At 46.2% G+C, this 16,263-nt stretch overlaps 1 protein-coding gene across 1 annotated transcript; it reads right to left on the reverse strand.

Annotated features, from left to right (window-relative positions):
- Positions 1 to 1,064: 1,064 nt before the first annotated feature.
- HNRNPUL2 (heterogeneous nuclear ribonucleoprotein U like 2) lies at positions 1,065 to 16,228 on the reverse strand. Its single transcript, XM_010384869.2, has 14 exons — positions 15,380 to 16,228; positions 13,099 to 13,234; positions 12,725 to 12,801; positions 12,397 to 12,536; positions 11,631 to 11,721; positions 11,419 to 11,531; positions 10,938 to 11,201; positions 10,641 to 10,763; positions 10,104 to 10,232; positions 8,849 to 9,017; positions 5,404 to 5,604; positions 4,272 to 4,345; positions 3,907 to 4,014; positions 1,065 to 3,784 (listed from the first exon to the last, which is right to left on the reverse strand). The coding sequence occupies exons 1-14, from the start codon at positions 15,915 to 15,917 to the stop codon at positions 3,704 to 3,706; spliced, it is 2,244 nt and encodes a 747-aa protein (XP_010383171.1). The 5' UTR covers positions 15,918 to 16,228; the 3' UTR covers positions 1,065 to 3,703.
- Between the last annotated feature and the right edge of the window lie 35 nt (positions 16,229 to 16,263).

The following is a 16,263-nucleotide window of genomic DNA, read 5'->3' on the forward strand; positions in this document are numbered from 1 at the left end:
GCTATGATTAACCACTTAAAAAAACGATTAATTAGCTCTAACAGCAACTTTAAATATCCTAAAGAATAGATGGGTACCAAAATCAAGGGTGGCCTAAAGGGTACAAAGCCATAAACCCAGGTATCTGAATCTGTGTCACATAGAGAGTAGGAATTAGAGCAGTATCTACGTCAATACTACTACCCCTTCAGAACACTGGATGTCATGAACCTGTGGTATCTGAGCTTTAAGACCCTGACCATGTATTAGAAACCACTGTTAGGATCAGTTCAGTGCTAATAAATGGTGGCTGGGAGCGGTGGCTCACACCTGTAATCTCAGCACTTTGGGAGACCGAGCGGGCAGATCACGAGGTCAGGAGTTCGAGACCAGCCAGGCCAATATGGTGAAACCCTGTCTTTACTAGAAAAAAAAAAAAAATTAGCTGGGCCTGGTGGCACACATGTGTAGTCCCAGCTACTTCGGAGGCTGAAGCAGAAAAATCGCTTGAACCCAGGAGGCTGAGGTTGCAGTGAACAGAGAGTATGCCACTGCACTCTAGCCTGGGTAACGGCGCGAGGATCTGTCCCCCCCCCAAAAAAAAAAAAAAGCAATGATGCTGTTGTAAATTTAAGTTACCGTCTCATTCTCCAAATTCACTGGAAAATAACCCCCATCAAACTTCTGTTGAATGAGTGGGCTTTCCCCCTAGCAGTAATTATTCATTCATATACTTATTTGGCTCCACAATGGAACTTTACATTTAACTTCAAGCATCCAACTGGTTTTTGCATAGACCAAATACAAAGGTCATGAGTTATAATTTATTTTCTTATACTTCAATGGCTCGACTCTTGGCCTAAGCAAGCACTAAATAACACTAATAACTACCCACCCATGTCAACTGACTGCATGGCTGGCTCCCAAATGAAGGCATGGTAGAATAGGGAGGGAACGGCAGCCACCATGCAATAGAGAGTTCTCCTTGGTTGGAGCCCATGCAACCTGAGAAAGAGGCATTAAAACATGAATAAATAACCCAATGACACCCTCCGCCCCAGTCAGTGCAGCCACAGGAGATAGGGTGAATTCAATCCAAATGGTTATTTATTCTAAAACTGGAAGCTACTTTGCCTACATTTTCGCCAGAATGGTGTAATGAGAACAGGGGAGGAAAAAGTTACAGATGTAAACAATGACACAGTTACATTTTTTTTTAAATGGTAAAACCCTTTTTTACTGGCCACTTCCAAGAATGCTTTACAGGTTGTGCAAAAACATTTACAGGCTCCATGTGGTGTTTTTCTCACAAGCTTTCCTGTCTACAACTACAACAGACGTCTGATAAAACACTAAACAAGTGTTCTAAGGAAAACAAGGCTACGGATTCCTCTGGTTACCAAAATACACATTTTCCCCCTTAACAAAGTTTTTCATAATAAAAAGACAGAAACAAAACCCAGACATCTACTGTTGTTGCAAATGATCTCTTGGACTAAACCAACAAGGATGTGGCAGTTTCACTTTCCACCCACCTAGAAAAAGTTTTGTAAAAAAGACGACTTTCTAGTGTCAAATATCAACAGCAAGTACCTCCCCTAATCTCTGCTGGAAAAAAACCTAACTTGATTTAGTTTAGTCCCCTTGCCCCTGAGGGCCCTAGCATCCCCATCCATGTCACAGACTACAAGAAAGATGCTATTTGCAGGACTAAACATCTGAAAAGGGGTGGCAGCCACTGCCTCAGGAAATTCAATTTTCTATTATAACATAATCTTGCCCTAAGGGAATTTCTTTGGGCTCCAGTTTTTACCTCCTTGCCTTGACACTGTAAGCAAAGCTTTCTCAAACTCCCTTAATACAAAGTTAATGTATTACAGAAAAATTCATGCAATCACTCCACTGCCACACACAAATCCATTTGAGGACACCGCAGGGAAGCAGTGCCAAGAGAAAGGACATGGCCATGAGAAAGCAAACGTATCTCCTACCAGCCCTGTTCCAGCCTTGGGGTCAGAGGTATTTGGGCGGAAGGGTGTGTCATGACAGACAGAGACACTGGAGGGCAGAATAAGGGTCTGTACAACTGAACAAGGGCTGCAGGGCAGTAACAGTGGGAGGAGAGGAAGACCAAATCAGCACACAATTTTAGAGAGAGCTGCCCAGGTGAGGAAATGGAAGTGAAGCATTTTCTAGTGGCACAACCCAGATTTTCTCACTAGGAAGTGCTGCAGTATGTGGTGTCTGCTGAGTAAGCTCTCGGCTGACAGTGCTGAGCAGAAGGATGAATAAAAACTGAAGCTAGACATTGAAAAAACATTCCATATCCCACCCATATTCTTGAACCCAGCAACCTACAGCTGTCTATCAAGAACTGGGAGGGTATTGCTAAAGTCACAAATGAAACTATCCCAAATGAAGTCTCTTGGCTAGAGGCCTCTCTGGGGACACACAGGGAAAGCGCCCCAAAAGGAATTTTGTTTCTAGAAGTCAGGACGGGGTGCTACCTTTCACACGCACATTTACACACATTCACACTCACTCTTCCCAAGGTTCAGCAGCCCCACTGAGCTGCCTCCCACCCCCCACCCTCCCCTCTTCTATCCACTCTCTACCTGTGTATCAAAAAAACCAGCAGGGCACGAGCCCTCCACACTGTAGAAAATAGTTGCTATTCTCAGCACCTGGGCCTAGGAGCCCACACCACAGGATTCACCTATATACACATCCCACCGCAGTGAAAAGAATCCTGCTGTGTTTTCGTGTGAGCTGAAACCCTGAGAAACGTTCCTTCTCTCGCACTGTAAGAGGACACTCTAACAGGGATGATTTCAGAGACCTCCCACCTCTTTCAACCTTGGAAGACAAAGACTAGAGACTGGCAAATCACAATCTTCATGAAGGCTGAGGGCTGCAATCTCATTCTCCCCAAGATTTTATGGGAATTAATCAATGTGTTTATAGAGGGGGCAGGCTATTCTGCTCTGCAATCAAGGACAGTCCCCAGGCTTTCTTGGCCTGGGAATCCTGCATGATAGAACCACCCACTGGCAGTCTCCATGCCTCAGCCAAACAGCACAAAGGCACAGGAAAATGGAGAGTTGGGACACTGTAAGCCTCCCAGCCCACCAGACCACATATCCCAAAAGGGAAAGGTCGGTAAAGAAAATACAAACGGTTAGTTGGTGCAAGTGATTGATAAGAGCCAATCGTTTATTTTCACTGCCCCAGTCACAAGCTCTCCCCCGTCCCCACTCCTGCCTGCTCCTACCTGCTGCGGAGAGCACCCTCGCACTGCCTCCCCACCCTCCCCACACCACCTCATCACTCTCCTTTACTTGGCTGCCAGTCCAGCTGCCTCAGAATGTCAGAAGGGTGCCATTTTCAGTTCTTTTCCTGTCTGACTGCAGGGTATAGAACAGGCAGCCCTAAGTGCTGCTTTCTGCGCAAATGTTTTTTGATTACAAATCTCTAACTAGGTTTGAAATGTTTTATAGAATAAGACAATATTCTTTTCAACAAACTTTAAAAAAAATGTACAGTTTCGTTGTTTCCACCTCCCCCCTCCCCCACCCCTGCTTGAGCACCCTCCCCCCCTACCGCCCCTCCCCGGCAGCTCAGCCCCACCCCGACAGCCCCTGTTTTCCTTGGTTGTGTTTTGCGGGGGTGCCTGGCACCCCCAGAGATTCAGCTTCATGGCTGACAGGTGACCATGGCAGGGGCTTCACCGATACCCTTGGTAACCGTAGTAGTTCCTGTAGTATCGGTCTCTGTCCTGGGGGTGGTGGTAGTAGTAACTCTGCCACTAGAAGAGAGGGGAAACCCCATCACTTGGAGCCAGAGCTGGCTGAGGATGAAGAGGCACAACATTCATCCTTCTGCTCCTGCCCCCCGTTCACCCTGTATCTATCCCAAGAAGATACTCACATCCCGATTGTATTGTCTGTAATAGTCTCTGTATCTGTTGTACTCATAATCTCGCCCGTAAAATCGATCATAGTCTCCCCTGTATCGATCATAGAAATTACGGTAACCCTGAGAAAGGAAAAGAAAAAGGAGTGAAGATTTATGGGTTTTTGGCAGCATGACCCACTGCGACCCCCTTTTAAATGGGACACATCTTAGCTCGATATTATAAATTGGTTTAATTTTCCCACAGTAAATCTTCCAGAACATATTAAATGGGCAAAACCCTAAGCCCTGAGAAAACAGGCAAACCACTCTGCTCCCCTAAGCCAATAGGAATGGCTCTCACAGCCCAGAGTGAGGAGCAGAAGGAGAGCTGCACTCACCCCTCTGTTTCCAGGCTGCCCCCAGTACTGCTGCCCGTAGGCCCGGTTGTCGTAGCCTCGGCGCTGCCCGCCCACTGGAAGAGAAATGGAGAGCGCGCTCAGACAGCTGGCATGGGGTCCTGGCTCCACGTCTGGGTGGAAATCAAAAAGTTGGAGCCAAAGGCAATTCTGGGGGAATATGAGGCCTGCTTCGGCCAGGCTCACGTATGTTAATTAAAGCACCAGCCAGGAGCTTTTAAAAAGTCTGAGGGGGGAGGGCAGAGGAACAGAGACACAAGAAAACCAAGCCACTTTGTTTTTGAACCTCCCCAATTCCTGTAAAACATTTAAGATGGCAAAAGGATACATGGCAGAGTTAGAAACATAAAGAAAAACTGCCATTCATAGAATCACAGACTTTCAGCCCTGGAAGGGATTTCAGATGTCATATAACCCATACCTATCATTTTATGCAAAAGAAACCAAGTCTCTGTCATCAGCTCCTTAAGGGCGGGAACTGTCAGCATTTACAGTACCTAGCACATAGCAGGCACTCGAAAATTCTGCTGACTTAACAGTGACACACACACATACACACACATTTTTAAAGAGCAGTGAATGCACACTGAGGTTTTAACTGACAAACTAGACATTCAGGGGGAAATTAATTCTACTAATAGCCTAACTTGCTTGGTTAACTTCCTCCCCCGACAAAAAACAATGAATAAAGCATTCACTTTCTTGTCTATACAGTTAGGTTGATCGAAATGACAGAGGAGCAAGAAAACTGAAGATGAGAATCTGATTTAACTGCACAAATCCTCAGATAGGAACAGTGACACTGCAAACCCATATGTTAAAATGAAAACTAGACAGATGAGAGAGCCCAAGCATTGCTTTTCAAGGAAACAAATACTTTTGTGAAAAGTAATTCTTTTTTTAAAAAGAGGATTTTTGTTGTCAAAGAATTATGGAAAAAGCACAAGAAAAAGGCAGGGATAAAGAACACAGGAAGAAATAAGCTCCATGAAGAAGGCACATCCCTATTGTTAATGACCTGACTTGGTTTCCTTGGCCTTCCCTTGCACATCTTGCTGTACTAAGCACAAAGAATGGACAGAAGCAGGGGGGCTGGCAGGTCCCCAGGACTCACCATAGCCTTGGCCCCGGCTTCGGTTCTGCCGGTTCCGCTTGTTCCGGTTGTTTCGGCGGTTTGTCCGCTTCTCGGAGGGGGGCAGAAGCTTCCTCGCCTCCTCCTTGTACTTAGTGACAATGGGCTGAGCTTCCTCCTTCTCCAGCTCCCCATATGTCACCTCATCCATATAGTCGCATTTTTCAGGCAAAGAGAAGTTGGCTATAAGAGTAAGAGAGAAGCTTGTGGGCCTGAAAAGTGCATAGATGGGTAAGAACTCATTACGAAAACTCTACTACAAGAAGCATATGACTTCCTATGCCTCACCTATTACTGCACAAAAATGTGCTAGGTTCATATCCAATCGCATCTAAATAATGACATTAACTTTTTCTACTCTAAGTTTTCTCTAAACTGTAACAGACCCAGGCAACGGGCTATGTAGATTTACAAGTTCTCAAGTGATCTATAATAAATTAGGAGTGAACTGGGTTAAAGTTTCTTATCAGGACAGAAGCAGGTAACCAGAGGCTAAAAGTAACTGAGAAAGTTTTGGTGTTGGTCAGATAAGATGCTAAGAAATAACATTTAAAAAGAGACTCAGTGATGGCTGGGCATGGTGGCTCGCGCCTGTAATCCCAGCATTTTGGGAGGCCAAGGCAGGCGGACGGCTTGAGGTCAGGAGTTCGAGACCAGCCTGGCCAACATGGTGAAACCCTGTCTCTACTAAAAATACAAAAATTAGCCAGGAATGGTGGCATGCGCCTGTAATCCCAGCTACTCGGGAGGCTGAGTGCCACTGCACTCTGGCCTCAGTGGCAGAAGAGAGACTCAATGAGTAACTGACCCAAGCCTAAAGGCATCTGCTCATCTATACAAGGAGAAGACAAGAGTACAAGGGCTCTCATTTACCACCTGTCCATGATAGGCCAGCACATCTGCCAGTCTCTGGACATCAAGTTCAGAAGCTGAGTCCCCATGGAAATTCAGTTCAATGGGGCTCTCACGATTCTTAGATGAATACAGTTGGCCCTCTCAGTTTTATAAAACTGAGCTACATTTCTCTGAGTGCCTAAATATGAGTTATGGACTGGCAAAGTTCATTCTGAGTAAACTCTGAGGATCTGGCTCATAGATGTGCAAACCAGTTCCCATGCCTGGGGATTATCAGAATTTGAAGAGCGAACAGTTGATAGAGTAGATGGGATGTCAGGAACTAAAGGCAGCAAGGGGAAAAAAAATCACATTTTAAGGGAATAGTAGGAGGATCAATCAAAATATTAATATTTCTTTCTCGTGTAGACATTACTGTCTTATGTATTGCATTACAGACTTCAGCCAAATTAACAAACAAAACATAAACATAATGTGACACCAGAAATCAAGTTACACCAACGAGATCATTCACTCCAACTGCTATATTTTAATTTGAACCACAATAATCTCTCCCTGCGGCCAGGCGCAGTGGCACACACCTGTAATCCCAGCACTTTGGGAGGCTGAGGCGGGTGGATCACCTGAGATTAGGAGTTCGAGACCAGCCTGATCAACATGGTGAAACTCCGTCTCTACTAAAAGTACAAAAATTAGCTCGGTGGGTGCCTGTAATCCCAGCTACTCAAGAGGCTGAGGCAGAGGTTGCAGTGAGCTGAGATCGTGCCACTGCACTCCAGCCTGAGTGACAAGAGGGAGACTCTGTCTCAAAAAAAAAAAAAAAGCAGAGTAAGAAATGGAGATAAACAGTAGATGTGGCCGGGCGCGGTGGCTCAAGCCTGTAATCCCAGCACTTTGGGAGGCCGAGACGGGCGAATCACGAGGTCAGGAGATCGAGACCATCCTGGTTAACACGGTGAAACCCCGTCTCTACTAAAAATACAAAAACTAGCTGGGCTAGGTGGCGGGCGCCTGTAGTCCCAGCTACTCGGGAGGCTGAGGCAGGAGAATGGCGTAAACCCGGGAGGCGGAGCTTGCAGTGAGCTGAGATCTGGCCACTGCACTCCAGTCCGGGCGACAGAGCGAGACTCCGCCTCAAAAAAAAAAAAAAACAACAAAAAAAAACACATTAGATGTACCAAAAATATTTACTTAACAAATAACTGATTCACGGAAGCCTTTCCCTTGAGTTTAAATCACCCTACGGTCACTATTTCCCTTTCTTCTTCTTCTTCTTTTTTTTTTTTTGAGATGGGAGTCTCCCTCTGTTGTCCAGGCTGGAGTGCAGTGGCACAATCTCAGCTCACTACAACCTCCACCTCCCGGGTTCAAGCAATTCTCTGCCTCAGCCTCCCAAGTAGCTGTGATTACAAGTGCCCACCACCATGCCCGACTAATTTTTTTTGTATTTTTAGTAGAGACAGGGTTCCACCCTCTTGGCCAGGCTGGTCGTGAGCTCCTGACCTTGTGATCCACCGGCCTCAGCCTCCCAAAGTGCTGGGATTAGCGACATCAGTCACCGCGCCCGGCTCACTATTTCCCTTTCTGTATCTTTTTCAAAACGAGTCAAGGTGGCTGGGTGCAGCGGCTTATGCCTGTAATCTCAGCACTTTGGGAGACGAAGGCAGGCAAATCAACTAAAGTCAGGAGTTCCAAGACCAGCCTGGGCAATATGGTGAAACACCGTCTCTACTAAAAATACAAAAATTAGCTAGGCATGGTGGCACATGCTTGTAATCTCAGCTACTTGGGAGGCTGAAGCAAGAGGATCGCTTGAACCCAGGAGGTAGATGTTGCAGTGAGCTGAGATCACACCACTGCACTCCAAGCTGGGCAACGGGGTGACACTGTCTCAAAACCAAACCAAACCAAACAAAAAACCAAAACAAACCAAGAAAACAATGAGTCAAGGGGTTATTGCTTCTCTCTGCTCATTCATTTACCTACAAGTGCTCGTAACCATTAAGTTCCTCTTCAGATTTATATTTTAGATGTACAGTGTCACTCCAGGTGCTAAGAGGCTTCAATAAGGTGTGCACTGACCAGGGATAAAATCTCTTTAACTTGTACAATTTTAGCCCACTGCTATGGTTTGAGTTATGTCCCACCAAAGTACCAGTGTTGGAAACTTAATCCCCAATGAGCAGTGTTGAGAGGGTGGGACTTTTTTTTTTTTTTTTCTTTTCTTTTCTTTTTACCCAAGGAGCATCCAGAAAAGGCACTTCAAAGAGGTGGGGAGAGGGTGGGACTTTTAATGTGAGTTGGTCTTGAGGGTTCCATCCTCATGAATAGATTAATGCCGTTATTGTGAGAGCGGCTTTGTTACAAAAGCAAGTTCTCTCACATGTGCCCTCTTGCCTTTGGCCCTCCTGCCACGGAATGATGCAGCAAGAAGGACCTCACCAGGCGCCAGTGCTGTGCTCTTGGACTTCCCAGCCTCCAGAACTATGAGGGAAATAAACCTCTATTATTTGTAAATTACAAAGTCTATAATATTCTGTTATAGCAGCAGAAAATGGACTAAGACACCCACCTTTCATCTCCAGCATTATAGATTCAGGCACATCATCTCCCTCTACTTCCTTCCTCAATTCCAGCCTCTTCTTCCAGTCTTCCTCATTAGGGACAACCACCACCACTTTCCGAGAGAAGGTCTTGAACAGTAATAGCTTCCGCCGTTGGCCAGAATTGTACACATTACACTAAGAAAAGGAGGAATAACTGATGTTTTGGAAGAAAATTATCACTCAAATTTAACCAAAAGAATCAGTATCAGCCAGGCACAGTGGCTCACACCTGTAATCCTAGCACTTTGGGAGGCCAAGGTGGGCAGATCACCTCAGGTCAGGAGACCAGCCTGGCCAACATGGTGAAACCTCATCTCTACTAAAATACAGAAATTAACTGGGCATGATGGCAGGTGCTGTAATCCCAGCTACTCGGGAGACTGAGACGGGAGAATCACTTGAACCTGGGAGATGGTGGTTGCAGTGAGCCAAGATCACACCACTGCACTCCAGCCTGGGTGGTGGCTGAGCAATATTCCGTCTTAAAAAAAACAAAAAAAGGCCGGGTGCGATAGCTCAAGCCTGTAATCCTGTAATCCCAGCACTTTGGGAGGCTGAGGCAGGTGGATCATGAGGTCAGGAGATCAAGACCATCCTGGCTAACACAGTGAAACCCTGTCTCTACTAAAAATACAAAAAATTAGCCAGGCATGGTGGCGGGCGCCAGTAGTCCTAGCTACTCCAGAGGCTGAGGCAGGAGAATAGTGTGAACCTGGGAGGTGGAGCTTGCAGCGAGCCGAGATCGCGCCACTGCAATCCAGCCTGGGCAACAGAGCGAGACCCCATCTCCAAAAAAAAAAAAAAAAAAAGACTCAGTATCTTTGGTAACTCAGAAGACACGAGTTGAGGGATCAATACACATGATCTTCTTTAACTTTTCAAACTACATGACAGGTATTATCCTGTTTTGCTTATCAGGGAAACAGGTTCAGAGAAGATAAAGGACTTATCCAAATTACAAACCAGAGAGAATGTGGTGGAGCCAGGAATTCAAATGAGTTCCAACTCTTTCCATTGTCTTTATTACATGTTTTAGAGCCTGGGTCCATATATTTTCAGGTAAAAACACTAATCAGGGATACCTCTGAGTTCAAAAAACATTGCAACCATTAACACACAACCAGATGATCCTAATTAGGTAAGCTGATTCTGTTCCTTAATTCAGTCTCTCTTTATATACACACCCCACCTTGACTTTAGACAATTTTATCAGTTTAATACCTGATCAAGAATAAAGTTCCTTTTTGTCCGGGAAGCAATCTGGACCAGCTTACTAAGGCACTGGGAGGCTTGCTGAACTAAAAGGTCTCGGCTTTTGGGGTCCATCTCTGGCTCCTCGAGCCCCTTCATCTGATTAGTTTGAGAAGAAGTGAAAAAAAAACCACACAAGTTATATAGCAAGTTAGAGCCCAAGAGTCATTGGCACATGTCACCTCTTCAAATACTGAATCTATGATATCACTCTATTCCTAGTCTTCAATGCTGTGAATGTTGTCCATTTCCTGCAGTAGTCATTTCCAGTCTTAACCTGGATGTATTTCAGATCTTATGTGCTTTCAGAAATTTGACAACACAGCAAAGAAAAACAAAAATAAACCTACCTAGAACACATAGAGAGAAAAATCTCATTTCTCTATTTATGGGACCCTTGTTCTCAGACACCTGAAACTAACTCTCCATTAAAGATAGGTTATAAGAGTCTCTTGGTATCTGAAGAGCAAATACTGTATCTGACAAATATCCCCAACAGCAACTAACCCTCATTTGATTGAGCACAGTCTCAGCTCCCAGGACATTGTATCTTTTCTCAGGGTTTTCTTTTGCGTATTTCAGTGCCCACTGGGTCTTTCCAGATCCCGGTAGTCCCACCATCAGAATAACCTGCAAAAAACAGAACCAGAAATATAATGAAAGATAAGTGAGGGTCATGTTTATCAAATCCAATTTAAGAACATTCTCCCATTCCTGTTTGGTAATGCTCCGAGACCTGGGAGAGCATATGCACCCACCTCTGCAAAGCATACAACCTCAGTGTTTGTATACTGTTTGGCATACCTCACATTCCTCTATGGTCTTGGGAGGGACTGCAGTGCGCACACGCTCCTCAACAGGCACAGCATGAATGAACACAAACTCTTCTGGTGGTGGGAAGAAGGGCTCCTCCTTCTGACCAAAGTTTAATTCTACAACACAATTTTTGCAGAGGACATGGGGTAGAAGGGCCCGGTCTGCCAGGGATTCCTTGTTGATCCAGAACGCCACACCTAGGTCTTCTCCATTCTTGGAGAAGGAAAGTTCTACTTCCTCAGTCTCAAAATTCTACAATGACAAAGGACAAGAGCACTTATTGGCTGACAAGGCTTCAGGTTGATTAAACTTTACAATTTAATCTTTTTTCACACAGACTGCTGCACAATGTAACTAAGCGAGCCACGCATCATATGCATAAAAGCCAGCAGCTGATGGGAAGCACAGTGAATTCCCAGTGCCCTCTATCCACTCCTTGTTATGACCCGTGACTTTCAGGAGCACTCACAGCAAAGCAGCCAATAACATCATTCTCCCCAAAAGTCTGGCCAAATTCCTCAAACTGTCCATTTTCTGCCTTGAGTCCTCGTCCATCGAAACCGTAAGAGAATTCATCTTCACCTAGAACAGTCAACAAATTAGTTACCTACATCCGGACTTCCCACAGACTAAGCAATATGGTAGTAAACACTAATGACAAAGTTAAAGAAATAACCTTACCAAGCTGTGGACGGGAAAAATCAACAGACCACCCAACTCGAAGGAGAGAGACCTCTGTGCAGCCTTCTTTCATTGGGAGATTCTGGGTTACCTGGCCAAGTCAGAAAGGGAACTATTAGATATTGTGACCAACTGAGTAGCAAACTCTGAGTTAGAAAGACACGATTTTTATACAAACTGAAAACGACAATTATCTCAACAACAGAATAACAGTCACTGAACTGAAAGCCACAGGGATCAATTTCTTGGTTACTGAAACTAAGGTTCTTGTTAAAGCACAGTGCTTTTACCTACCTGCACTAATAAAAGCCTGACTGGACAGAAGTCCAGTATACATAGGTAGTAGTTTAATGAATAAATGAAAGGTCTTTTAAAAAAAATCTTTGTTCCTCGGCCAGGTGTAGTAGCTCACGCCTATAATCCCACCACTTTGGGAGGCCAAGGCGGGCGGATCACCCAAGGTCGGGAGTTCAAGTTCAGCCTGACCAACATGGAGAAACCCCATCTCTACTAAGAACACAAAATTAGCCAGGTGTGGTGGTGCATGCCTGTAATCCTAGCTGCTACTTGAGAGGCTGAGGCAGGAGAATCACTTGAACCTGGGAGGCGGAGGCTGTGGTGAGCCGAGATGGTGCCATTGGACTCCAGCCTGGCTAACAAGAGCGAAACCCCGTCTCAAAAATAAATAAATAAATAATAATCTTTTTTTCTCCCTAAGAACTGTAAGTATCCAGGAATAAATGAATGAATGGTCTTAATGAGCTACCTTTGCCTCAAAGCAGACTTTTCCCTTTGTCACTCCATAAGTACTCCTTGCCCCAGACCAAAGGGTGGGGAACTTCTCTGAGAAAAGTGGCTGCCCTCCATAGCGGTCTTTGCTCACTTGAAAATGCAGATCCGAGGTATCTGTAAAGAAAAAAGCAATCAGTTTACTCCAATGTCCAATATTTGTAAGCTACCAACAGAGCACAAGTATAGCCAGTTGTTGAAGTGGATACAAAGTCTCATAGAATTTATAGGCTATGAAGTTTTAATCTCCAAAATCATTTTTAGGAGATTAGTTAAAAACCACAATCTGTCTGCCTTATACATACACGTGTCCAGGTTCACAAGAGTTTGATCCTCCTCCTCATCTTTTGCCTCTTCTTCAGGAGGCAGTGGAGACTTTGAGCTATATATGTAAGATAGAAAAGAAACAAAATGTAAACAAAGTCCTCTTCTTTGAGAGGTGTGTGTATGACATTATGTCCATTTTAAACTATCAGTGAATATCAAATCCCAGCAGACAGATTTTTCAATAAATGAGAAAGGGCAATAGGAGTTTCCATGGTAGATGCAATCTAAAACTCATGCCTATAAAAACCTATTCCATTTTGAATCCACCCTCCTTCCAGTCTCTCCAGTCAATACCAGGTATACCAAAATCAGAGCAAACACTCCCTTCAAGGAAAGGGACTGTTTCCCTCACCGGCTGTGGTAAGCCTCCTCTCGGAATTCATAGTAAGCTCGGCCATGTTCATCCTTCTCATCCCGCTGTCTCTTTACCCCCCGCCGCTCACCATCTGAGCCTGCTGGTTTTGACTTTTCACTATCTTGGTCATCTCCTACAAAAACGAGGGAAAGAAAATCAGCAGTTTTCATACTGTGTAGAATAAGCTCAGAACTAATAGACACTAACGGGGAATCTGAGAATCTGTCTGATCAAAACAGCTAGGTTATTCCCACTACATTCACAGAACATTTTATTTCTAAAGATCATCTTTCTGTCATTGGCTGTGATTTTATTTTATTTTTTAAAGAAGGGACATTATGGGCTAATTACAGTCAAGCAGTAGATAAAAATTGGACAATTTTTGCATTCTAAATTTATCCACTTAAATCAGGTCAAACTTGCAGATTTCCCCAACAATATGATATAAAAAATATCCCCTAGGTCTCTAAAAAAACTTCAAAGGTTAATTTGACTCTTGTCAGATCTAGATTTAAGGTAGGCAGTTAATACGTATTTTGTAACACTTTTCCACAACTTCATGATACAGAGAAGCCTCAATTTTTCTTTTCCCTTTCCTACCTTGAAATGCACAGCCAAATGGACTCAAGTGCATTAAACACAGCTGTATTTTTACCAAGGACTTCTACTAAAGTTGTAAGAGCAAACCACTAAGTCACAAGAGATCCATAAATAATACTTCATCTATACCGCACATAATTTGGGGCAGAAAGGTGGTGTTGTACATTTAGCAACATTCTCTACAAGAGGAAAAACCCTGGAATTTTTCCCTAGGCTTTTGCATTTTGCAAAGCTAAGGTTTTTAATAATAATTTATTTAAAAGTCTTTTATCCTTCAATATATACATATTTTTTGAGATGGAGTCTTGTTCTGTTGTACCCAGGCTGGAGTGCAGTGTTGTGATCTCAGCTCACTGCCACCTCTGCCTCCCGGGTTCAAGCCATTCTCCCGCCTCAGTCTCCCAAGAAGTTGGGATTACAGGCACCCGCCATCACGCCCGGCTAATTTTTTGTATTTTTACTAGAGACAGAGATTCACCATGTTGGCCAGCCTGGTCTCGAACTCCTGACCTCAGGTGATCCACCCGCCTGGCCTCCCAAAGTGCTGGGATTACAGGCGTGAGCCACCACACCCAGCCTATCCTTCAATATTTTTATCTGCTCTTTAGGATACAGTTTATGTAATGAGATTGTTGTTTCAGGACACAGGACAAACAATCTGCAAGTTGCATGTGATTGTTGTACAATGGGTTCCGATTATACCATGAGTCTCGGTTAGTGGCCTAAAAAAATGACTAACAAAAGAACTAAGGCCACCCACCTTATAGTAAGACTTATCCTCCCTACTCTGACATAGTGTTATGGATCAGTTCTAACCATCCAATCACTTCAAAAGAAAGGAGAAAGGTCACTAACTCCCTGGGGCAATTCTACAACACACCTCTTCCACAAGCTTACTCAACGGACCCACCAGCACCTCAATCATTACCAGTCAGGAAACGAGGGACCTGAAATGTAAAAGGCTAGCACCAGGTATTCAGCAAATCTACAAACATGCCCATCCAAGGACTCAGTGGGAGAATTAAAATGTAATCATAATCCAAACAAGATAAAAACCCTAGCCAAGTAACGTTAACTAACTCTAAATGCACTTGATTAACGTTTTCTCTTCACTGGTTAACTATTAAACTCGACAGTGTTACACTAGAAGCTCTCCCCTACAGCTCAAAGGGGAGCAAGGTTGGATTTTCAGATTCTCTGGCTCAAGCTCTGGCAACATGCTTTTAACGGAGCGGACTTTGACGGACTTCGATTTTCGCTTAACATTTTTACGGTGAAAAAGTTAACAGGTAGCCCAAAGGCCTGACCCTCTAACCGTGGGCTTACTTCTCCGTGTAATCCCCAATTGCTTAGCACGTTCTCAACTAAGAAAAATATAACAAGCACCGTGGGAGACTGTTCCACAGGTAGCTCACAAGCAGTTCGCATACAAAATCACTCACTGCCACCCACTATCACCAAAGAACCAAGTTAGGCAGGAACCGTCCTTCTGCAAAGAGTAGGACCACGAGAGGCGGCCTAACGCCTCAGAAAGGTGGGTAGAGAATGAAAGGCATTCCATCAGATGGCACTTTGAGGCAAGTGAAAGCAAGCACTCGGACCCCGCGGTGCAGGGCGGGGTGCGAGATCAGGGGAGCAGCCGGCAGGTTGGAGCCGGGCTCGGCTGCCAGCTCCTCACCCTGTTCCTCGGCGGCCTTGTCACCCGGCACCTCGGATCCCGGCGTCTCGTCCCCGCTCCGTTCCTCGGGTTCGTCTTCCTCCCCCTTGCCGGGGCCCTGCTCTTCGCCACCATTTACCCCGCCTGACCCGACCGTGGCCTCCACCGGCTTCTCGGAAGCATCTGGCTCGGCCGCGGCCTCCATGGCTGCCGCCTCCGGGGGCTCCGGCGGCGGCTGCGCGGCCTGACCCAAGGCCTGAGCAGGGGGTGGCTCCTCGTCCTCGTCCTCAAGCAGCGCCTCCTCGTCCTCCTCCTCCTCCTCTTCGTCCTCCTCCTCCTCCCCGCCTGGGCCGCCGCCCGACGCGGCCACAGGCCGAGGCTCCGCCTTGCAGGCCCCGCCGGGCCCGGCCCCGCCGCCGCCGGCCTCGTCCTCGAGCATCTCGGCGTCCAGCGCCTCCTGCAGCCGCTGCGCCAGATCCACCTTGAGGCCGCGCGAGTCCAGGCCCCGCCGCTGCAGCTCTGACCGCAGCTCGGTCACTTTCAGCCGCTTCACCTCCATCGCCGCCGCCGCCTCCTCCGCCTCCCGCCGCCTCCTCCCCTGCGAACCGTCGACCGAGTCCGACCGCGCAGGCGCCGCCGCCGCCGCCCGCCTCCGCCTCACGCGCCAGCACTAAGCCCGCGCGAGCGAGCGCACGCACGCAGGACTGGAGGCCGCGCACGGTGCCACTGCGCAGTGTTTGCTTCTGCTTCCTCTCCCCTCCCCCTTTCGGCTCACGGAGCCCAGAACAACGCCGCGGGGAGCTGTTTCCCCTCCAGGCCTTCGGTTCCCCAGCCGCGGGCAGGCGCGCGCGGAGGACGACGGAGTTCCTCCCGCCCCCTGGCATCCCTGGGCCAATCGCCGCCGG

Source organism: Rhinopithecus roxellana, chromosome 15 (assembly GCF_007565055.1).
Source record: "Rhinopithecus roxellana isolate Shanxi Qingling chromosome 15, ASM756505v1, whole genome shotgun sequence".
NCBI lineage: Eukaryota > Metazoa > Chordata > Mammalia > Primates > Cercopithecidae > Rhinopithecus > Rhinopithecus roxellana.

Bases quoted from the DNA above. Each gene is read 5' to 3' on its own strand.
- HNRNPUL2 (XM_010384869.2), bottom strand. From the start codon at position 15,917: ATGGAGGTGAAGCGGCTGAAAGTGACCGAGCTGCGGTCAGAGCTGCAG. The intron at 10,233-10,640 runs GTTAGTTGCTGT...CAAACTAATCAG, and splicing joins CTGTGCTCAATCAAATGAGG to ATGAAGGGGCTCGAGGAGCC. The intron at 9,018-10,103 runs GTATTAAACTGA...TCCTTTTCTTAG, and splicing joins GGAACTTTATTCTTGATCAG to TGTAATGTGTACAATTCTGG.